This window comes from Acomys russatus, chromosome 3, assembly GCF_903995435.1.
Source record: "Acomys russatus chromosome 3, mAcoRus1.1, whole genome shotgun sequence".
Classification (NCBI taxonomy): domain Eukaryota; kingdom Metazoa; phylum Chordata; class Mammalia; order Rodentia; family Muridae; genus Acomys; species Acomys russatus.
This window is the reverse complement of record NC_067139.1, coordinates 80,994,028-81,018,223: the sequence shown is the minus strand read 5'-3', so window position 1 is coordinate 81,018,223 and position 24,196 is coordinate 80,994,028. Positions and strand designations below refer to the sequence as shown.

General features: G+C 43.2%; 1 protein-coding gene, 1 non-coding gene and 1 pseudogene across 2 annotated transcripts; all 3 read left to right on the top strand.

The window, feature by feature from the left end:
- Nucleotides 1-10,607: 10,607 nt before the first annotated feature.
- Nucleotides 10,608-10,684, top strand: LOC127187302 (small nucleolar RNA SNORD126). The gene has a single exon (XR_007830452.1). It is a non-coding gene; the product is annotated as a small nucleolar RNA SNORD126 (small nucleolar RNA).
- Nucleotides 10,685-15,147: 4,463 nt separating this feature from the next.
- Ccnb1ip1 (cyclin B1 interacting protein 1) lies at nt 15,148-20,328 on the top strand. Its single transcript, XM_051143391.1, has 4 exons — nt 15,148-15,347; nt 16,107-16,426; nt 17,525-17,858; nt 19,597-20,328. Exons 2-4 carry the CDS (start codon nt 16,130-16,132, stop codon nt 19,794-19,796), a joined length of 831 nt encoding a protein of 276 aa, XP_050999348.1. The 5' UTR covers nt 15,148-15,347; nt 16,107-16,129; the 3' UTR covers nt 19,797-20,328.
- Nucleotides 20,329-21,529: 1,201 nt separating this feature from the next.
- Nucleotides 21,530-22,440, top strand: LOC127187144 (T-complex protein 1 subunit zeta-like; annotated as a pseudogene).
- The last annotated feature ends 1,756 nt before the right edge of the window (nt 22,441-24,196 follow it).

Below are 24,196 nucleotides of genomic sequence, written 5' to 3'. Positions count from 1 at the left end.
TAATTTTAATTTTGGTTCTCCGACCCTCGGCCTCAGCACTTTGAACTGCTACCTTCTACAACAAGAAGCTTCTTTGGTCAGCCTTGACAGCTGCACCAAATCTATGGATTAAAACAGATGTTTAGATGGCAGTTTGATAACATGACCATTTAGGAAATGTAATATGCGCCCCCTTGCGGCCGCCATACTGGGTATATTTTAGCCATTTGTCTAGCAAAATAGATGTAATTCATACCTTCACGCAGCTTGCAGTATATATAGCAATAATTGGTATATATTATATATCAAATAGAGGAGCAGCTTAAGGAATTTCTCACCAAACAAATGAGCATAGCCGAGCTGGGAGGGGACACATGGAAGCACAGTAAGAGTAAGGAGAGGCATCTCAGTTGAATAGGAGGACTCAAGAAAGTGAGGCTTTCCTTACTAAGGTTAGAAGTTCAGGTTAATTAATGTCAATATCCCATTCCTATCTCTTCCCAGATTCTCCCTACCCTCCATACCCACCCAAATCCATGCTTTCTTCCTCTCTCTTTAGAAAACAGGCAATAAATAAATAATTAAAAATAAAAATAAAAGTAAGCAAAACAAAAAGCACAAGCCGGGCATGGTGGCACACGCCTTTAATCCCAGCACTTAGGAGGCAGAGGAGGGTTATCTTTGTGAGTTCGAGGAGGCCAGCCTGGTCTACAGAGGCAATTCCTGGACAGCCAAGGCTGCACAGAGAAACCTTGTCTTGAAAAACTAAAAAACCAACCAACCAAAGAACAAAAAAGGCATAAGTGACACACATATACACACCATTGATACACACACACACACACACACACACACACACACACACACACACACATTCATGATTTTAATACCAGCACTTGGGAAGCAGAGGCAGGTAGAACTCTGAATTTACAGCTACCCTGATCTACAGCATGAATTCCAGGACAGCCAAATCTACAAAGAAAAATCCTCTTGAAAAAACAAAAGAAAGCCGGGCGTGGTGGCGCATGCCTTTAATCCCAGCACTCAGGAGGCAGAGGCAGGCGGATCGCTGTGAGTTCGAGGCCATCCTGGTCTACAAAAGCGACAGCCAAGGCTACACAGAGAAACTCTGTCTCGAAAACAAAAAACAAAAACAAAAACAAAACAAACAAAAAACCCAAAAGAATAAGAAATAAAGAAAGAGCACAAGAAACACACACTTAGGCACCAAACCAAATCCTACAGAAACACAAAGTTAGAAACTATAATATACGGGCAAAAGACTGGTAAAAGGAACAAACAAAACAAAACAAAACAAGCACAAAAAAAAAAAAAAAAAAAAAAGAAAAGAAAAAACCCTCCGAAATTACCACTGAATTTGTTTTGTGTTGGACATCTACAGCTGGGCATATGGCCTGCCCTCAAATGTGCTTCATTATACCCAATAAGACTCCATTACAGAGCCGGGTGTGGCGCACGCCTTTAATCCTAGCACTCAGGAGGCAGAGGCAGGTGGATTGATGTGAGTTCAAGGCCAGCCTGGTCTACTAAAGCAAGTCCAGGACAGCCAGGGCTACACAGAGAAGCCCTGTCTCGGGAAAAAGAAAAAATTAAAAAAGAAAGAATAAAAAAAAAAAAAAAAAAAAAAAAAAAAAAGAGAGAGAGAGAGAGACTCCTTTAGAGAAAAGCATTTTTCCCTTGGTAAGTGGGTGTCAGTTGCAGGTAACTGGGGTGGGAGTTCATGTCCAGGGCAGGGACGCCATCTGGTTTGGACATATGCAGGCCTATGTATCCTTCTGTGGTTTCAGTATTGCTTTTAGCAATAGAGCCTTACCATCAGTTTGCAGAGAGCAATTAATAGCTTGGCAATAGCACCTGGCTTGTTTGGGCGTTTCCATGGAGCCCCTTGGGCCAGCAGCTCACTTAGATGCAACCCATTGCTGGAGCCAGACTTTTCTTTGGGGTGACAGGTGTCCAGTTGAGGCTTTATATATATATATATATTATCTGATGAGTCTATTTAGATTTTTTCATACATGTATATATTTTAAGAAGCTTCTACCACAGTAGGTTTCCATATTACCTGTAGTTACTTGTCACCCCCCATACCATATTCCCTTCTTTACCTCTATCTTCCACCCCTTGCCCCTTTTAATCCTCCTGTTTCAGTCTCCCTTTATGTAGAGGAATGCTAACCAGAACATGGCTGCTCCGGCAAGAGATCACATCTAAAGATCTTCTAGGGCTGTGTGATCTGTACAAGTATTCAAATTTTACTTTAAAGGATAAACATTAAACCACCCATTAATAAATGTACTCAATTGTTGGTTAGCTTGAAGATTACCCAGAATGCAATGTCCAACTTGGATATTGTAGACTGTTCTATTACTTTGCGTATGTTAACCATATTGTGGTTGCAGAAGTGCTGAGGTTAACTCAGCACGGAAATGGTTTGGAATAAGAGCTAGCAGACCCATGAACATGTCCAAAGTGGCCAGTTATCCTGGTTTGCCTTGTGTGTGTGTGTGTGTGTGTGTGTGTGTGTGTGTGTGTGTGTGTGTCCTGATCCAGAAATTTGGTGTAAGAGTTCAATCTTAAAACAGTTTGGGTGGAACCCCCCCCCGCCCCCCCCCCCCGCAGCACCTTTTAAGGTCCGGGAAGAGGGGCGGTGCCTTGAACTCAGCCAATCAAGCTCCGAGGCCCTTTACTTATGTAGCTTTGCGTCCTTCTAAAGTTCTCTATCTCTCTCTAGCTTCTGGTGGGCTGGTGAGTAACGCGGCTAATTTGGATCTCTCTCTCTCTCGGTTTTCAATTTCCCTTTATTTTGAGCCGTCTAACCAGAGGAAAGGATTTTATTTCAGGTGAGTGCTGACGTTTGTGAGTTGAGAAGAGAGAGAGGTTAGGGTTAGGTAGGACGGCGCACTACCTGGCACGTTTCCACGTGCGCCTCGGCAGCCTTGGGTTTGCCAGTTTTCCTGAGACCTGGTGACCTAGAGACAGTAGACTCTGCCTCGTGCACACAGTGCCTGCCTGGATCTCGGGAAATCCTCGGCTTCACTTTTGCCGATTGGTAAAGGCACCGTCGCTACGCCTGCGTTAATCTGGGGGGCGGCAGGGCGGGTGCAGGGGCGGTGAGTTCAGCCCGAGGTTTAAGTTCTCTGGTGAATGTCTGTGGGGTCCGTCCACGACCTTGGCGGATTTGAGAGCTTTTTTTCAACAGTGTTTGTTGTCCTGTTTCCTCAGAGCATGTGTAAGACTAGATAGTAGTCAGCTCTTGAGGACAGGTGATTTAAATAGTCCTAGGAGGGCGAACTGTGGCAGCAGTGTCCTAAAACAAAACACGTTGGAAGGACCAGGGATTTTAGCTAAAATTCAAATTGTAGTGCCTTTGTGTTTTCTTGAGATACTGCTCAGGTGACTGACAGCGGGTGTGTGTGTGTGTGCGCGCGCGCGCGCGCGCACGGGGTTGCGGGGTCTGTGTGAGCCATCGAAGAGCGGACGAAACATAAAGCCCAGCCCCTAATTGATGTACTGCTTTGCAAAAGTAAGATGTGGATTTACAACACACATTGTGGATATGTTTTTTTTTTTCTTTTCTCGTGAAAAGTTTTACTGACCTTGCACGTAGCTCTCACCAGACTCCTGTTTTTCTCTTTGATACTAGTCTGATTGTAAAATGTTGGTTATTCTTTTTTTGTTTCGTTTTTGGAGACAGGGTTTTTGTGTAGCACTGGCTGTCCTGGAACTTGCTTTAGAGACTAGGCTGGCCTTGAACTCAGAGATCTGCCTGCCTCTGCCTCCTGACTGCTGGGATTAAAGGAAGGCATGGGACACCACTGCCAGGCTGGTTATTCTTTTTTTAAGAATTTATTTTTAGTTATGTAGGTGCACATGTAGGGGTATATGCAGGCAGTATGCAGGTGCCCTTTGAATCAAGAGAATTTTAGATCCCTGGAGCTGGAGATACCACAGCAGTGAGCTGCCCGGCATCGGTGCTGGGAATTGAAGTCAGGTCCTCTGCCAGGTGGCAAGCATTCTTAACTGCTTAGTTGGTTATTATTTTTATTTTTATTTTTTCACTTTTGAGACAGGGTTTCATGTACTACATGGGATCTTGCTATGTAGGCCAGGGTGACCTCAAATCACAGAGATCCAGTATCTCTCAAGTGTTGGGGACCAAAGGCCTGTGGCGTCACACCTGGCCCATGGGTTATTGTTCTAGGCAGAAAATGTGAGGAAGAGAAATTATAACCTAGCTAACTGAATGTGCTGATGGGCATAGGTGACTCCTGTAGCCTTAAACTTGAGCTTTATTTGTCTTTGTCCATAATTACATGCCTGTGTGTGTGTACACCGCTTCTGTGCCAGTGTTGCTGGAGGTTGCACACAGTGACCCTAGAGATAGTGTTATTCACTGGGGGAAGAAAAAGAGCCTGCTTCTAGCGCTGTGGTTCAGCCCTTAGCACACACCTCACCTTTAGTCCTGGCTGGAATATAGACACGCCCTTAGCACACACCTTTAGTCCCAAACTATGAAGGTGAAGTTAGTTGGTAGAAGGAAGCGCCCATGTTCGAAAGTGATGTCTAATTAGGTGGCAGAAAACGTGATGAGTGAGAAAAGGCTTTGGCAGAATGGGCCAAAGAGAAGCCACCTGAGGAAGTGAGCAGCACAGAGAACAAGAGGCAGGCAGTTTTACCGGAGAAAACAAGCTCCACGCAGGTGAAGGCAAAATGAGAAGGAGCCAGAAATTTACAACAGATTGCTGCAGCTAGTTTGAGGCCAAGCAGAGCAATTCAGAGAAGCCGAGGAAAGCCAGATTAAATAAGTCCCCCGGGAGATGAGTTTGGGCCAGGACAGCTGAGTTGAACCAGCTAGCATAGAGCTCAGAAAGAACAGGAAAGGGTGAAATTATTCAGCAGGAAGTCTCAGGCTGAAGACATTCGAGGCCTAGGTTGGACTGTAAGGAGGCCGAAAGCTTCCATGACTAGGCCTAGGTTAGCCGACCGAGGCTAGAAGCCTCTGAGACAACAATTAAATCGGGCGGATAAAATTCCTTTCGCGGCAGTCCTGGAACTGTGGTTACTGGTGGTTTTGAGACACCAGCCGTGTGAGTGCTGGGGAGCGTGCGCTGAGGTTCCCTAGCTCTGTGTTTCCTAGGACTTGTGTGTGTGTTGGGATGTTGGCTGCACACACCATAAAGATGTGACTTCATGTCTCCTTTCTGTATACCCCATGCTTTTCTGCACATTAGTAAAGAACACCCACATGCTTTGTCATATCCTAATATGTGTACATGTCATAATTTATTTAATGGTTTAAGATCTTATTTACTCCCAAATGAGTCACTGTAAATAAGCCAATTGGCATGTGTGGCGTTAGAGTTGGGCTTTAGTGTTTTCTTTTCTCAAGATAGGGTTTCTCCATATAGGTAGCCCTGGCTGTCCTTGAACTCATTCTGTAGACCAGGCTGGCCTCCAACTCAGAGATTAGCCTGCCTTTGCTTCCTCAGTGCTGGGATGAAAGGTGTGCGTAAGCATGCCTGGCCATAGTATTTTCTTATTTAAATGGACTTTAGGTATCTGGGGCCTGGAGACATGGTTCAGCAGCTAAGAGCAAGAGGACCTGCATTCAGTTCCCAGCACTCACATGGTGTCTTAAAGCCATCAGTAACTCCTGTTCCAGGAGATGCAATGGTGCCTTTTGGACTCTGGGGACCAGAAACACATGTGGCTCACATATATATATATGCAGACAAACTACCCATACGCAAGCTAAATATAAAAAGTATAGTACATTCTGCAGATCTGCATTCAAAGATTGCTAATATACTTAGTGTGTTCATATCTTCCTCCAGACAGAGGATAAGAGGTAATGGATTCCTTTAACAAAACACCATCCATTAGCCAACCACCCCCCTTTATTTTATTTTTTAAAAGATTTATTTATTATGTATACAGTGCTCTGCCTGCGCGTACACCTGCAAGCCAGAAGAGGGCACCAGATCTCATTATAGATGGTTGTGAGTTACCATGTGGTTGCTGGGAATTAAACTCAGGACCTTTGGAGGAACAGACAGTGCTCTTAACCACTGAGCCATCTCTCCAGCCCTTAAATTTTTAAATTTGGCTTTAAAATTAGTTTTTCGAGATAGTATTTCTTCACATAGCCTTGGTTGTCCTGGACTTACTTTGTAGACTTTGTCTCCCAACTGCTGGGATTAAAGGCGTGTACCATCACGCCCAGCATGTCAATTATATCTTAATAAAGCTGGGGAAAGAATAAAAACTATTTCTTGCCATTAAGCTTACTTCCCTTGGCATTCTCTAAACCTTGCTTGCATATTTTTATAGAAGATTGCTGTACTTAGAAAATAAGGAAATATGTAGGAAGCAGATTATGGCAAAGTTACTGCCTCTCGAATACTGATTCCAAGTTATTTTTTTCCCTGCTGTCTTGAGCCACAACTTGCAAGTACACCTTACCATCTTACTGGTCATGGGCCTGGCTGAGCTACCTGGTTGCTCATATGTGCTCTCACAGTATCCTGTCCCCAGTAAAACATGCTTTCTTATGCTAAACAGCTGGTAGTGAGTAGGGTATTACCCTTTTGCAGCTGTGCCTTATCAGCTCAGTGCTTACTTTCTTCCATTATCTAGTTTCAGGTTGAAGATGGAATGTGTCCAGGAAAAAACTGGGGATATAGCATTGTGTGAGTCGGCCCAGAGGTCCTGCAGAAACACCAGAGCATCCATGAAGTGGCCTTGGACTTGGACAGTCTCAAGAGGAAATTTAAAGGCTGATGGGCTATAAATGCAGCTACTTGTTTTATGTCCATGTGATATTCCTACGCCTTCCTCATGGTACTGGGCACTGACTGAGCTACGACTCTATTCTAGCCTTATAAAAATTTTTGAAACAAGCCAGGCGTGGTGGTGCACACTTTTAATCCCAGCACTTGGGAAGCAGAGGCAGGCAGATCACTGAGTTGGAGGCCAGCCTGGTCTACAAAGAGTGCAGGACAGTCAAGGCAACACAGAGAAGCCCTGCCTTGAAAAACGAAAAAAAAAAAAAAAAGTGGCACACGCCTTTAATCCAAGCACTCGGGAGGCAGAGGCAGGAGAATCTCTAAGTTCGAGACCAGGCTGGTCTACAAAGCGAGTCCAGGACAGTCAGGATTACACAAAGAAACCCTGTCTTAAAACAAAACAAAAAAACATAATCTTGCTTTTTACAAAAATTTTGTTTTCAATTTGCTGACTTGCCTCAGGCTGGAATCTAGGTTCATACCACACTTCTTCCTTTTTGTGTTTGTTTTTTGAGACAGGGTCGTACCATGCATCCCCTAGGTGGCCTCAAATTTGCTATGTAGACCAGGCTGGCTTACAACTTGATCTGCCTTCCTCTGTCTCCTGAGTACTGGGATTAAAGGCATGTGCCACCTTTACATATTTACAATATAGCATATTTACAAAATTCTTTTTTTTTTTTTTTTTTTTTTTGCTCCGGCCTGCCGGGGTTCGACTAATGCTCGGGAGGAAATGTTTCCTGTATAGAGACAGAACACTAGACACGAAGAAGGGCAAGTCTGCATTCTGATCAAGCCCTGTTTATTGAAAAATTTCACAGAGTTTATATAGGCACAGAGGCATGGGTATTTGCGTAAGCAAGGGTTGCTATGGATATCTAACTCTGGAATGCTCCAGCAGGTACCTACCTTTACAGCTGCTATAATTGCAGAAGAGAGAAATTCCAGGGAAGTAGTAAAGGATCTGGTTAGTCAGGAAAAAGCCCCCAGAACTGCTGCTCACAGGCAGCTGGCCTTTGATCTTATCAGTAGTCCTACTGGAAAAGGAGCAGCTCGGGGGTCTGGAATGATCAGCCCCCAACAGGTGTCTAACTGCCGACCTACGACAAGGTCAGCTGGTTTCTGGTGAATGGCAGACTGCTGGAGAAATAGGAACTTAGGTTCTGACAAGATGACTGAACACTGGCCATGTAGCCCCTCCCCTACATTTTTTGGAGACAAGGTTTCTCTGTGTACCCTTGGCTGTCCTAGACTCGCTTTGTAGACTAGGCTGAGTGTGCCCACCATGCTTGGCTGCATATTTACAAAATTCTTAGGGTGTGTGTGTGTGTGTTTAAGGCATTATTTAACACCTGGAAAGACCAAGTCTGAGTCCTAAAACTGCTTTAGTTTTCTGACCTGTAGAACCAATGTGCCACTTTCTCGTTTAGCCAAGCCATCTTTCATAGCTATTTCACACTCAAGTCAACAGTGTAGAGCTTAGAATTGTCACATCTCAGGGAACCAGAGATTTCCATGTAAATATGAAGCTCTCAAGTTTTCCTTTATTTCCCTCCTTGGTTTTGTTCCCTCAATTTCACCTCCCACACGTTGGGATCACATGTGTTTGCCACATGTATTGTTGGCTATATATATAGTAATTTTAAGGGTAGCGTCCCTTCTTTTCAATCAATTTGTTAGTCATATTAACTGTTTTGGTCCTGATTTTTAATGGAGTTTTCTGCAATAAAATGTTGCTTATTGTGGTCCAGGACTACAATACAAAATTACTGAACAATTATTAGTAGTTTGAATAGTTTTGAAACACAGGGTCTTAGCATCCCAAGCTAGCCTGGAGTTTGTATTTATTTTGCTGCCTCTGCCTTCTACGTAAGTGCTGGCATTACAGGCTTAAAGAGAAACTTATTTGTTTTATTTTTTTGGGTTTTCCAGAAAGGGTTTCTTTGTGCAGCCTTGACTGTCCTGGATTCTTTGTAGACCAGACTGGCCTTGAACTCACAGCATTTGCCTGCCTCTGCCTCCCATTAAAGGCATGCACCACTATGCCTATCTAAGAAACTTCATTTTTTAATTGAATGGTCTTATAGCAAGTGAGTGCTTACTTACCACACATGCACTTTTAATTTGTGCTCAAGACAAACCTTGTTCAGAAGCCTTCCTTGACAAGGGATTTTTGTTTGGTCTGAGTGGGTAAAACTGGCCTGAAATCCAAAAAATACTTCCTTAGCCTTTGAATGCTGGGTTGCAGTGAGCCAACACATCTAGACACTCTAGTATGTTTGGTGCCCACCACAAACCCAATGAGTTGAATCTTAAATTACATACAGTGTAAAGAATTTCTAGTTCTTAATTAGGTGAAGAATAGAAGTGTTTGTTATCGTGAACTTTATTTTGGTAGCTCTTTTTTTTTTTTTTTTTTAAAGCTCCTTAAAAAAAAAAATATATATATATATATATTTTTTTTTGTTTGTTTGTTTGTTTGTTTTTTTTCAAGACAGGGCGTCTCTGTGTAGCCTTGGCTGTCCTGGACTTGCTTTCTAGACCAGGCTGACCTCGAACTCAGAGATCCAGCTGCTTCTGCCTCCCAAGTGCTTAAATTAAAGACGTGTGCCACTACTGCCCAGCCAAAAGATTTAAAAAAAAAAATTCTTATATAATATATCCCAAAGGCAGTTTTCCCTTTCTCCCCCTCCAAGTTGGAGGACACCCACCCCCCAATGCCTCCCTTTTCCTTCAGAAAAGGGCAGGCCGCCCAAGGGATATCAACCCAACATGACATATCACTCACTAAGGTCAGACAGGCAGCCCAGTAGGAGGAGGAGGAAAAGGATCCCCAAAACAGGTAAAAGTCAGAGATAGTCCCTGCTCCCACTGTTGGGAGTCCCACAAGAATACCAAGCTACACAACCTAGGTCAGACCCAAGCTGAGACTGATTGTCCAGTCTCAGCCCCATATGAGACCATTTGATTCTGTGGGGTTTTTTGTAGGGACACAAGAAAGTTCTTGAGGCAGAGGAAATCAAAGCCACCTTACACTGCCCTCTTGTGGCCAACAGGGGCTCCAAGTGATTTTCCTATGTCTGGGCAACTTGTTTTTCTTACGGCAGTTAGGTTTAAGTAGTTGGCTCCAGTGAAATGAAAATATAGTTTGGAAACTATTCTGGAGTATTTTCTACTTATTAAAACCTTATGTGTTGTTTTTTTCATATTGCTTTCCTTTGCCAGAGGAGCGTGTTGGACTCCTTGCACTGCTGTGAGCTGCCTGATGTGGGCAATTTGAGCAGAGCGTAGGTCTTCTGGAAGAGCAGCAAGTGCTCTGAACTGTTGAGCCATCTCTTTAGCCCCATGGAGAGGTCATCCCCCAATATGATGATGGCTTAAGATTTTGTGTGTAAATTTATGCTTTGCAGGGCCTTCTTTGCAGCCAAGCTAACTGTCCTTCAACTTGGTGTGTGACCAATGTTTGATTTAAATATTCCATCCTCTTGCCTCAGCTTGTTGGGATGATGGATGTGTGACAACACAGCTGGATTTAAGTTACATTGAATAGTGATTTTCCAATTTTCCTCATGGCCTGGCATATGGAGTATGTTGGTGTGATGCATGTAATTATATGTAATTATAATTTGTAACCTTTGTTTACTGTTCTATAACAGATGGTGCTAAGCAGTCGGATGGATATTTCGATTTGGATTCCTTTCACTTGATAACAGGTAAATGGAAAGATAAGGGAGGCCATGTTAGTCAGAGGCTGAGTTTTAGTGGTCATGAGGCTTCCTGGCTTATGTCCAGTATCAGACGTCTGTCCTGCCCGGTCATTACAGTTTGCTATGATGAAATGCATGTCAAGTCCGTGTTTCAGCTGATCACACTGATTATACACACGTGCTGAGCAGACTGAAGTTAGGGCAAACATTTGGAACTGAATTCAGCTTCCTAAAAGTGTCTTACTTGGCTTTAGCCCTTCCCTCCTAGGGAATTCATAATTTAAGGAATTTGATAGCATCAACATTTTGTGTTTTGATCTTTGACAATATGAGATAAATCTGGTTGGTCCTTAGTGACTTAAACAGTATAGAAAAAGTACTGGAAGCTGGTATAATTCTGTTAGCTAATGAGTTTGATATTAAAAGATTTTATTCTATGTATATTGCTATTTTGCCTTCTTTGCCTGTGCACCAAGTACATACAGTGCCCAGGCTAGAAAAACATTGTAATCCCTGTGGCTGGAGTTAGCAGACAGCTGTGAGCCACTGTGTGCATTCTGGGAATTGAACTTGGGCTTTTAATATGTCTTTTAAGTTTAACAGTTTTTTAGAAAATATTTTCTTTTTATTGTTTACACAGTATTCTGTCTGCATGTGAGCTAGCAGGCCAAAAAAGGGGACCAGAACTCATTAGATGGTTATGAGCCACCATGTGGTTGCTAGGAATATGAACTCAGGACCTGCAGGAGATCAGCCAGTGCTCTTAACCTCTGAGCCATCTCCAGTTTGAGAGTTTTAAACTGATCGCTTTTCAGTCTTTTTGACTACATGTTCAATACTAATGAGTTTATGTTTATTAAATGGGTTTGCATGACAAACAGGAACCATAACATTACACATAGCTTATGAACAGCCTTGTATCCACTCCCTTTCTTCCCTCAGAAACTAAGGATGAAATTTAAGAAGTACAGGAGAGAGCATCAACCAGCTTTCCTGTCTGGACCTTCGCGCTGTAAATCATGGTTGTATGAGGAATGAAAAATGTCTGCATTGTTTTATGGTAAGGCTTGAGGTTGAGAGATGTTGACATGTCAAGAATCTGAAAATTCTGCTTTGTATCTTTATATTTTGTGGCCAGCTGTGTGGATTTTAGGGTTTTTTTTTTTTTGTTGTGGTTTGTTTTTTTTTTTGTTTTTTTTTTTTTTTAAGCCAAAAGTCTTGGGTGGAATAGTGTAGTGGTTCCATATAGTATGCACTGTAGGCTTCTAGTCAGACTGGTTACAGGCTTGTGGTCTTATCACTTAACAAGTTATGTAACCTTGCCGAGTTTTCTACTATCATTGTATCCTAGGTGGTCATGATAGTATAAGCCTCAAATGGTAGTTACTCTAGACTCCCTGGAAACTTCAGGGGTAGAGTGCTGGTTGCTTTCCCAAGGGAATAGTTGTGCCCTGTCTTCCCAATGCTTCTCAATGTGGTTGGAGGTAAACTCGGCTCCTCTCACTGCTGAGAGCCTAACTGAAGTTCTACCCATCATGTGCAAAGCTGGCTTGTCTTCTCTGGGATTCCTGAGGATGGGCAGGCCGTCCGCAGTAGTGCGTGCTGAGCCTTGCCAAGTCACACAGTTAGAAAGCAGCAGGTGATTACAGGATGGCCTGTCCTTTTCACTCCACAGAGCTGTACTAGTTGATCCTGGGAGTTGCCGAAATGATTTGTTGTTTTCCCAAGTAATTAATAAAAATTTGAAAATTTAATATGTGTATGAGTGTTTTTGCTTGAGTGTATGTCTTCACCGTTTGCACACCTGTGCTCAAAGGTCAGAAGAGGGCATCAAAGTCGCTAGAACTGGAGTGACAGTAAGCTGCTGTGAGGGTGCAAGAGCAGCTAGTGCTCTTAACCACTGAGACATTGAGTCATCCCAATTAATGACTTTCTTTTTTTCCCCCAAAGACAGGGTCTCTGTGTAGTACTAGCTGTCGTTGAACTCACTTTGTAGACTAGGCTGGCCTTGAACTTACAGAGATTCACCTGTCTCTGCCTCTGCCTCCTGAGGACTGGGATTAAAGGCATGTGCTACCATCATGGGGTCCAATAAATAAATAATAATAAATTTCAAAGCAGTTTAAACTCTTCAGTTGGACGGTAGAGTGTACTCAAAGCTGAAAGCCGACTCACCAGAATAGTGTCTTAGAATCAACCTGTGGATCAGATGAACAAGGAGATGGATCAAGTCCTAATGTTACTGTTTGTAGCAGGGTGTTTGCATTTTTAATCAGTGAAATTCATGGGGCATCGTAGAGGTTACTTGAGAATTTTACATTAACACGACTCCTGCATGTTCTATAGGAACTTGGAAGCCAGGTGGTGGCACACAGCTGTAATCTCAGCACTCTGGAAAGCAGAGGCAGGCGACTCTCTGGTCTACAAAATGAGTCTAGGATAGCCAGTACCACACAGAAACCCTGTCTCAGCAACAAAACAAAAAACGAGTAACATGGAGGTAAAGTTCACAAAATAAGTCTTAAAGTCTAATTGTTCATACTCTCTGTGAAACTTCAGCGAGGCTGTACTTTATTTGTACCTTTTCTATGTCTGAAACAGTTAGAACCAGAACTGAAGGTTTTATCATATCTCAGACATATGATGAGAGGTAGCGCTCACCCGTGAACCTCCTTACAGGAGTGCTGTGCCCTGAAGCTAAGGCCCTAAGTTGAGTTACAGGACCCAGAGGTGACCCCAACCCCACATACCCAGAGATTAAATAAGAGCACGGCCCCTGCAGTGTCAAAGTCAGCCTATCTACTTCTCCATCCCCTGCCCTTAGCTACAGAAACCCCATCTTGAAGCAAGGCCACTGGGTGACTGGGTCCTGTGCCCTGACTGTGGCCTGGCCAGAACTAGAGATGCCACATCTGTAGTTGAATAAAGCTGGCTATAGTCTTTGAGGTCATCTAAATTCGCCTCTTATTTTCCTATAGCTCCAGTTTCCCCTGACTAATCTGTACCAACCAGTAGGATTAAGTTGCTAGAAGAAAAACAAATGTTAGCACCGTTTCATTAATTGAAGGAAGATGGTTTAATGGTGTAGGTCAGTTGTTTGCCTAACAAGAATTAAAAACCAGGTTCTAGCCAGCATACAGTCCCCTGATCCCAGGATTTAGTAAGTTCAGAAGTTCAAGGTCATCTTCCAGTACACCGAGTTCCAGTATAGGAAACAGGAAGCCTGTCTAAAGAGAAGGGTTATTGGAAGTTTCCATTGGTTGGCATCCATTGTGTGGCTGTGAATTAGCTCATAACTGGGTCCTGTCCTTTGAAGGGGGTTGGAAAAGCATGGCAGTACCATTTGCATCCTAGCTCCCTTCCAGCCTTCCCAGCAGAAAAACCACAGTTGCTACAGTTAGCGCCCCCCCCCCCCCCCGAAGTATAGGTACAGCAATATTTACGAGCTAGAACTGGCTCAGCACTGACTGCTGCCTTTCCAGAGGTCCTGAATTCAATTCCAGGCACCTACTTGTTTCACGACAGTCTATAACTAGTTTCATGGGATCTTAAGCCCTCCTCTGAAGTGCAGATATAAATGCAGCCAACACACACACTTATATTTTAAATACACGTAAAGTAGACATAATATGTATATACATTTATATATTACATAAGTAGATCTTTAAAAGAACTCACTTTACAATGATACCTCAAAGTTAAGGCTTCTGACTTCTGGGCTGGAGGGATGCCTCAGCAGTTCTAACTGACCCAGAAATTTTTTTTTTTTTGGTCTTGTTTTTTAATTTTAATTTATGTGCATTGGTGTGGGGATGTCAGATCTTGGAGTTACAGACAGTTGTGAGCTGCCATTTGGGTGCTGGGAATTGAACCCAGGTCCTTTGGAAAAGCAGGCAGTGCTCTTAACCACTGAGCCACCTCTCCAGCTCCCTGACCTAGAACTGTTAACAGCATTGACAGGGCAGCTCGCAACGATAACGTACTCTACCCGACTACATGGAGACGTGGCACACATGTATTAAAAAAAAAAAAGTAAGCCAGGCGTGGTGGCGCACGCCTTTAATCCCAGCACTTGGGAGGCAGAGGCAGGCGGATTGCTGTGAGTTGAAGGTCTACAAAGCCAGTCCAGGATAGAGACCCTGTCTCCAAAAACAAAACAAAACAACAACAACAACAACAACAAAAAAAAAAAAAAAAAAAAAAAAGAAAGAAAGAAAGAAAAAAAAAAGAGTAAAAATAAATTTTGAGAAAGATTCTCACCAAGTGGCCTTGGTTGGCCTGGAACTCCATGGTCAGTCTTTTTCTCCAGTGCTAGGGTTAAAGAGGTGCACCATGATGCCTAGATAAAGATAAATCCTAGAAAAAAGTATAGCGCTTGATCCAATGGCTTTTGCTTTGTTTTTGTTGTTGTTGTTGGTTTTTTGTTTGTTTGTTTTTGTTTGCTTTTTTTCCCTTTTCTTCCCAAGATAGGGTTTCTCTTGTGTGGTCCTGGCTGTCCAGGAACTCTGTTGATCAAGCTGGCCTTGAACTCAGAGATCCGCCTGCCTCTCCCCAAGTACTGACATTAAAGGTGCGCCACCACTGCCGACTGCTTCCTTTCATACACCTTGCGAATATTAGTAGTGTAGATTCAAAGACCTTATTTCATTAACTGTATATTGTCATGTAAAAGCCAGCGGCTAAGCACCTGACTCATTACCTCAGCAGAAACTACCAGCTGCTACCCAGCAGCCCGCCTCGTGCTACCCATCATGCCCTGCGGCCACCACGCATGCGCTCTGGCAGCTCGGCGCCGCAAATTGAGTCTGAGTCCTACTTCGTGGAAGGTCGGCGTCCTTAGCTTGCTTTGCTGCAGGTATCTTGTCGTTTTTTTTGTTTTTTGTTGTTTTTTTTTTTCTGTGAGAGGTGTGGAAAAGCCGAAAATGAAGGGAAAGCTGTGGGTCTTGTTCTGAAAAAATTTAGCCAGCCCGTGTGACTTTCCCGTCTGCCTTGTGGCAATGCGGAGTTGGCTGTGCCTTCGCAGCTCCGATGAGAAAGGGATGGGCGCTTTGCCCTGGGGGAGGTAAAGTAAAATTGGCCTCTGGCTGTCAGGTGAATTGTATCTGAAACCCAGGCAGGACATCTGTATATCTGTTTATTTGAAGGCAGAGTCTTCAATGTAACCCCTAGTGGCCTCAGATTCACGGAATCCTCGGGAGGGGTAGGTGTGACATTTGAGATGAAGCTGCCAGTAATATATCCATTGACCTCTGTTACTAAAGCAACAGTGTTTTGTTCTTGAGACAGGAGCTTGCTGTGTAGCCCAGGCTGGCCTCGAACAAGGGATGGTCTACAAAGCAAGCCCGGGATAGCCAAGGCTACACAGAGAAACCCTGTCTCCAAAACCCAAAAAATAAATAAAATGAGTTGGAACTATCTGTATAGTGCTGTATGACTTCTTCATGGTCTTTATCTAAGGAAAATGACAGGATTGAGGCTAAAATCAATATAATTTTTAAGTAATATAAAACCATGTCCAGTTTTTTCCTCAAATAACAGTACACTTTTAAAATTTCATACTTGTTTCCAATTTGACTGACTTACCTTTTTTTTTTTTTTTTTTATTCCTTGTTAGGATTCTTCTTTTGGAGACTCATCATGTCTTTGTGTGAAGACATGTTGCTTTGCAATTACCGGAAGTGTCGTATCAAGCTGTCTGGGTACGCTTGGGTCACTGCCTGTTCTCACATCTTCTGTGACCAGCACGGCAGTGGTGAGTTCAGTCGCTCACCAGCTATCTGCCCTGCCTGCAACAGTACACTTTCTGGAAAGCTGGATATTGTCCGTACAGAACTCAGTCCGTCAGAGGAATACAAGGCTATGGTATTGGCAGGCCTTCGGCCAGAGGTTGTCCTGGACATCAGCTCCCGAGCACTGGCCTTCTGGACATACCAGGTTAGTGTCAGGGGCCGGGGAGCTGTTTCAGTGGGTAGAGAGCTTCTGTAACCATGACGACCTGAGTTCAGCGCCCACAGGAGCGCTGGACTCTCATAGAGATCCACCTGCCTCTGCCTCCCCAAGTGCTGGGATTATAGGCATGCGCCACCGCACCCAGCTATTTTTTTTCCTAGTTTTTATTATAAGTATTTATCACATGCTAAGTAGATATTTTTGCTTTTATATTTTCTGAGTAAACTGTTTCTCTGTGTTCATACTTACTTTTGCTTTGTTGTTTATACTGCGTAGCAGTTACCCACACATTTGTTCATCAACTCTAGCTAGAGAAATTGTTTGGGCAGTGCTAAGGATCAAGCCCAGGCAGGGTCCTGCACATGCTAACCAAACCCTTCTTCAGCTCTGGCTCTTTTTTTTTTTTTTTTTTTTTCCTTAAGGAAACTGCCAAACTTTTCCAAAGTGTAACTATGTCTAGTTACAGGTTCTGTCCAATATGGGATTACACATATGTAAATCCTAGGAAGCAAGGATATTTGGGGATCTTATTTTTTTACCCTGGATCATTGGGAAAATTGAACTTCGTGTGTGTGTGTGTGTGTGTGTGTGTGTGTGTGTGTGTGTGTGTGTGTGTATGTGATGTAATTTTTTTTTCTCATGTGGCCCCGATGGCCTTCAATTTATCATCACAGAGGCTTACCTTGATTTCTTGATCCTCCTGCCCATGTTTCCTTTGTGCTGTGGCTACATGCTCAACACTTCACACCTAACCTCTGTTGCATTTCCTAAGAACTCTCCGCATGCGTGTCACTGTAGATAAGAGATGCATGTTCTGGTGGTGTGGCTTTCTGTAATCAGCCTACTGTATGCTGTGGCTTTCTGTAATCAGCCTACTGTATGCTGTGGCTTTCTGTAATCAGCCTACTGTATGCTGTGGCTTTCTGTAATCAGCCTACTGTATGCTGTGGCTTTCTGCAATCAGCCTACTGTATGCTGTGGCTTTCGTGTTTGGCCTTAAACACTGTGGTAATGACATCTCCATACAAGCATCCTTTCTGCTTGTGTCTGTCACACGCTGCTGCTTCTCATTTATTTGGACAGATACACCAGGAGCGTCTCTATCAAGAATATAATTTCAGCAAGGCCGAGAGCCACTTAAAGCAGATGGAGAAGATATATACACAGCAGATACAGAGCAAGGATGTAGAACTGACCTCTATGAAAGGGGAGGTCACCTCCATGAAGAAAGTTCTAGAAGAATACAAGAAAAAGTTTAGTGACATCTCTGAAAAACTTATGGAACGCAATCGCCAGTATCAAAAGCTCCAAGGCCTTTATGACAGCCTTAGGCTACGAAACATCACTATTGCAAGCCAGGAAGGCTCCCTGGAGCAAGTGATGATCCCGCAGTCTGGTGTCTTTGGCTTCCCATTAGGTAAGAAGGAGTCTAATACCCAACACTTAGGTTTTTTGTTGTTGTTTGGTTTGGTTTGTTTTTTTTTTTGAGACAGGGTCTCTCTGTGTAGCCCTGGTTGCCCTGGATTTGCTTTGTAGACCAGGCTGGCTTCGAACGCACAGCAGTTCTCCTGCCTATGCCTCCCGAGTGCTAGGATTAAAGGCCTGCGCCACCACTTCTGGCTCAACACCCAGTTTTTAAATTACTGATTTTTCAGGTGTGCTGCATAGTCCTACACTTTCTGAGGGCTGTGGGAGTGGAGAGCCACCGTAAGCATGGGTGCCTTGTCTTCCCTCTGCACCATAGCTCTCAGTTGTATTTGCATGCATTTATTTTTGTTTTCTTGTTTATTTTTGAGACAGGGTCTCTATATAACCCTGGCTATCCTGAAATTTACTATGTAGATCAGGCTGGCCTTAAACTCACAAATCTGCCTTCCTCTCAAATCCTGGGATTAAAGGAGTGCACCACCATGCATAGCATAAATTATTTTCAATTTGAGCAGAATTAATCTCTGAAAAACAACCACTTAAACCACTTTGTTGCCTGAGATTGCACAGTTCTTTTTTCTGCCCTTGGATCATTTGTTTTGTTTATTCAATCATCACAAAGTAGGCAATTATTTCTCTTTCTTTCTTTCTTTTTTTTTTTTTTTTTTTTTTTTTTTTTTTCGAGACAGGGTCTCTCTGTGTAGCTTTGTAGACCAGGCTGGCCTCAAACTCACAGCCATCCACCTCCCTCTGCCTCCCAAGTGCTGGGACTAAAGGCATGTACCACCATGTCCGGCTAAAGTAGACAACTCAAAATCAGAATGTTTTCTGATTGGCAGGCTCATTCTCAGTGCAAGAACATTCAGTAATTTTTTTTTCCTCAATACTAATATAATTGTATAAACTGGCATGCAAACAGTAAAGTCTCTTGGGACGGACTTTTCTTTTTGTGTTTATTTTAGGCTAAGGAGAAAGGTTCAATGAGAGAAAACAATGTTCTAGAATGGGAATGAGGGAATGAACATGCAAACAGAATGTCCTGTGGCTGGGGGTAGTGGTGCAAACCTTTGGTTCAGCATGTGGGAGGCAGAGGCTGGTGGATCTCTGCCAACCGGTCTACAAACTAGAGTCAGGGCTAGCGTGAGTCCCAGTCTAAAACTGAAGTCTTGTGCCTAGGTTCATTATAAATGGCAAGTAAGTTATTCCAATGGCGTTGTACATATTTTTTCATTCTTTTTGTACATTTTTTAAAAATATTTTTTTCCTTATGTGGGTGTGCTGGCTGTATGTTTGTGTGTTTCTGCCCATGGAGGCCAGAAGAGGGTGCTGGATCCCACAGAACTGGATGGTTGTGAGAGCTAGAACCAAACCTGAGTCTCTACAAGACCAGCCCCGCTCTTAGCTTTTAGGCAGATACAATCAGCTTTTCCTCTTCCTGAAGTCTGCTCTGCTAAAGCTGAGAACGGGTCTGGTAGAAATGGTCAGATGTGTGTCCCGTCTGCTTGACTTTTCACAGAGGGAGTAGAATATATTCCATGGTGGGGAGAACTGAGTGACAGGGTCTTTGGTCTTGTGTTAGGTCTGTATTTATCACAGGAGATGACTTTAACATAATTATCCATCTTGTAGGAGTTGAATTTTGCTAGTATTATTCGATGGCTCTTGGTTTTGTTCCCAAAGACCTATTAGGAGATGTTCTTATGTTCTTCCCTAATTTTCTCCCCTAGGGAATAGCTCAAAGTTTCCTTTGGACCATACACCAGTTGGAAATCGAGGTGATGGAGATGAAGATGTTCAGTTCAGACCATTTTTTGTGGGTTCCCCCACAGCACCTGAGCCCATTAACAACTTCTTTAGTTTTGCTTCTCAAAGCCATGAAGCAGAGCAGCAAGTCTGCAGCAGGGCCTTTAAAGCAAAAAGAATTTAGCTCATTTCACATTTCCAGATTGTTTTCTGCGTTTTACTCTAGATGAAATGATTGGCCTCGCTGAGTTCTCCCTTCACCTCAGAAGTTGGCTTGTGGTGGGGTGTGTGGCTTCCTGCTGGGGGGTTTTGGTTTTCTGCTTAGGGCCTGAGCACTTCACGGATCTCGGCTCTACGTTCATCACTGCTCACACAGCCACTGTTGCTCAGGTCCCTGGTTCAGACCACACTGTGTTTATGCTTCTGTAAGCACCAGGGTTATACTTACATGGCGCGTTGAATCCTACTGTGTATATGTTAAATATGTGCATTGATTTTTCTCTGCTAATATATTTATGTAAAAATTATGGTCTTGGAAAATGTTGACCAAAAATAATGGTCTTGGAAAATGGTGGCTTGCTATTTGCATGTATTTTATACAGTCATGTATCTTCCTTTGTATTATTTTGTTTTGGAGGCATGCTTCTGCCAGTGAATGAAAGTGCAATTTGATGCACATGTGTTAAGTTTATATTTAAAAATAACTTATATTAATAAGAGTTATTTGTTGATTACATTGATATTTGTTTCAAAATAAAACTGTTTCTTTACCTTTTTGATAGTTGTTGACATGTGTTTATTTTATTTGGGGATGCATTTGTGTGTGCCTCTGGGCATGTGTACAAGAATTTGAAGACTTTAGTCTCTGCTGTTCTAATTACCTAATCTAAAATGCTGAATAAAGGCCATCTTTATTAAACTGCACAGCAAATATGGTAATAAAACATAATGAAGAGCTGGCTGGTGGTGGCGCACACCTTTAATCTCAGCACTCGGGAGGCAGAGGCAGGCAGATCTCTGAGTCCCAGGCCAGCCTAGTCTATAGAATGAGTTCCAGGACAGTCAGGGATATATAGAGAAACCCTGTCTTTAAAAAACATAAACCAAAACAAACAAACAAACAAAAAAAAAACACCCCAAAAAACCAAAAAGATTTGTCTTAATCTTTTCTTGCACTCTTGTAACAGAGAAAATTGTTTTTCTGGTCCTACTGGCTCAGAACATTGTTAGTGCTGTGGATTCAGCTGAGCCTGAAGCTGCTTTGGGGTGGAATAAGATTAATTACGATGCTTTTGTAGGCCAGTTAATTCTAAACAGGGTGAATATAAAGTATAAGTAGAGGGGGTTCCTGTTAGAAAGAAAGAAAAGCCCAATCGCTCAGTTTTACCAATGACGACTCAGGAGCCAGATGCTGGGGTGAAAACATGCTAGCTCAGAGTCAGAGAAAGCACCCAGCTGACCTTCCTACAGCTGAATTCTGCTGAGGAAAAAGCCCCTTCTCCACACTGTCTTAAAAACTCTCAGTTCAACGTCCCTCCTTTCTGATTACATATGTTCACTCCCTGTCAATAGTTACTTGTTCTGCCTCTTGACCTATGGTTGACTCTTGGACTAAAGGTGTGCACTAGGGCTGAGCCACACCACAAATACTTACAGTAAACAGAAAGCTCTACGATCAAAGACTGAGCCATACCACAATTAGAAACAGGCTTTTACAGTTTACATTCTTGGGGTTCACAATGTGATCAAATAGACTATAGTAGGCTCCGAGTTACAAATGACATCAAAGCATATTAACTTGATTATAGATTGGGTGGAAGTTAGATTGTGAAGGCAAGCTTTATAAACAGCATTTCTCAAGCCATTCCCATACCAGTGCTCCTGACATTAAGAGGTTATGTTAGGACCTAGGCCAGCATGGTGGTGGTAAAGACCCTAAACCCTAAGGCTGAGGTGGCCCGGGCAGGCCCAGGCAGTGTTGGTGGTGAACATCAGTGTGACATGGAGTCTGCAGAATAAATGTTCTCAGCACCAATGTGGGGCCGAAGGGCACCGTGAAGATGCTCATTTCTGGTGCTTAGTAAAGATGGCAATGTGCTGCTTCATGAAATGCAAACTCAACATCCAACAGCCTCGTTAGTAGTAAAAGTAGCTGCAGCCCAAGATGACATAACTGGTGATGGTATTACATCTAGTGTCCTAATCACTGGGGAGCTGCTGAAACAAGCAGACCTCTCCATTTCTGAGGGTCTTCACCCCAGAATAATAACTGAAGGGTTTGAAGCTGCAAAGGAAAAGGCACTTCAGTTTTTGGAACAAGTCAAAGCAAGCAGAGAGATGAACAGAGAAACACTCCTTGATGTGGCCAGAAGATCTCTATGAACTGAAGTTCATGCTGAACTTGCAGATGTTTTAACAGAGGCTGTAGTGGACTCCATTTTGGCCATTAAGAAAAGAGATGAGCCCATTGACCTCTTCATGGTCACAACATGCGGCCCAAATGTGAAACTGACATGCAGCACGGCATCCTGATATGAAGAAAAGAGCAGAAAACGCCTACATCCTCACAAGCAACATCCTTAGACTATGAGAAAACAGAAGTGCATTCTGGGTTTGTTTTGGTGTTTTGTTTGTTTGAGACAGCGTTTCTCTGTGTGTAGCCTTGGCTGTTCTAGACTCGCTTTGAAGACCAGGTTGGACTCGAACTCACAGCTGATCCGCCTGCCTCTGCCTCCTGGCCTTTTTTTTTTTCTTAAACAAGAGTGCAGAAGAGAGAAAAACTAGTAAAGGCTGAAAGAAAATTCATTGAAGATAGAGTGAAAAAATAAAACTGGCTGGGCGTGGTGGCTCAAGCCTTTAATCCCAGCACTCGGGAGGCAGGGGCAGGCTGATTGCTGTGAGTTTGAGGCCAGCCTGGTCGACAAAAGAGAGTCCAGGACAGCCAGGGCCACACAGAGAAACCCTGTCTCAAAAAACCAAACCAAACCAAACCAAACCAAAATGCTATTGATGATGGCTGTGCTGTCCCTGGCACTGGTGCAGTAGAGGTGGCAATGGCAGAAACTCTGATTAAACACAAGCCCAGTGTGAAGGGCAGGGCTCAGCCTGGAGTCTAGGAATCTGCAGACATCTTGCTCGTTCTTGCCAAGGTTCTTGTGCAGAACTCTGGGTTCAACCTTAAGGAAACACTGGTTAAAAGTTCAAGCTGAGCATTCTGACCCTGGGCAACTTGGCGGTGTGGATCTGGACACAGGTGAGCCAATGGTGGCAGCAGAATGGGTGTGTGGGATAAGGGCCGTGTGCAGAAGCAGCTGCTGCGCTCCGGTACTGTGAGCACCGCCAGCATCCTCTGGGGTGATGAGGTAACGAGAGCTGGGATGTCCTCTCAGAAAGGTTGAAGAAGTCTACCGTGCAACTGATCTGTTATACTACAGAATGATGGGGGAAATGGGCATTTTTACCCAAGCTTCAAGTGATTTGGAAAATAATTTCCAGATCGGAGAAAATGAACAGGGCATTTGGCACCTATTCAAATTCTAATACTGTAAATTTTTTTTCACTGAGTGTACAAATACACTCAAAGTAGATCTTTTCTTAGTCCACTGAACAAGATGTTAACTGCAGTGGTTTTCTCCTAAACAAGGCTTGGTGGTGCATGCCTGTAAGTCCAGCACTTCAGAAGCACAGTCGGGAAATTCTGCGCTAACTCGGGCTATAGGAGACCCGGGCCCAAAAGAATGATACATACGTACATACATACATATGTATATATGTACATATTTATATACACATACACACATGTATGTATAATATATATACTTGTTACAGATGTATTATATATATATATTTATTTTGGTTTTTTCGAGACAGGGTTTCTCTGTGTAGCCTTGGCTGTCCTGGACTCACTTTGTAGACCCAAGTTGGCCTTGAACTCACAGTGATCCACCTGCCTCTGCCTCCCGAGTGCTGGGATGAAAGGCATGCGCCACCACGCCCGGCTACTTCCTGTCAAACATATAACATTCTTGCCAATATAAAACACATCTGGGTAATTTATGGCTTTCATGGTATCTCTAATAAATACTTAAGAGTGGAAAAAGATAGGTTATATTAACAATTTAAAACTTTTCCTTTATTATATATTACTTCTGACTTGTAACTAGTGCATTCAATTAGAGTCTCATTAGAAGGCAAAGATTATCTGGATTCCAAGTGTTTACCCCGACACACACACTACTGTGAGACAGAGTTAGCTTTTCTAAGCTTTTTGGCTTTTTTTTTGAGACTTTTTTGTTGTTGTTTTGGCTGGCCTGAACTCACTATGTAGATGCTCAGTGAATTCCTGACAAGGAAACTTGGTGAACACAGTCTCTTTCCAGAGGCTGAGGGCCAAGTAACTGTAGGTCTTAGAGATGTCCTGGACTACGTAACCACGTGGTGAGATAGTTTCTCAATAAAACGAAGCAAATCAAAACCTAGAAGCTGTCCTAGGATGCCTTTGACCTCCCTAATTTTGGATTACATTGGTGTGTAGTGACACCTCTGAGGGGCAGGTGGGCCTCCAGAACACCAGGGGTCGCTGTG

Coding starts and splice junctions, on each gene's coding strand:
- Ccnb1ip1 (XM_051143391.1), top strand. CDS start 16,130: ATGTCTTTGTGTGAAGACATGTTGCTTTGCAATTACCGGAAGTGTCGT. Junction 16,427..17,524: donor TGGCCTTCTGGACATACCAG/GTTAGTGTCAGG, acceptor TTATTTGGACAG/ATACACCAGGAGCGTCTCTA. Junction 17,859..19,596: donor TGTCTTTGGCTTCCCATTAG/GTAAGAAGGAGT, acceptor TTTCTCCCCTAG/GGAATAGCTCAAAGTTTCCT.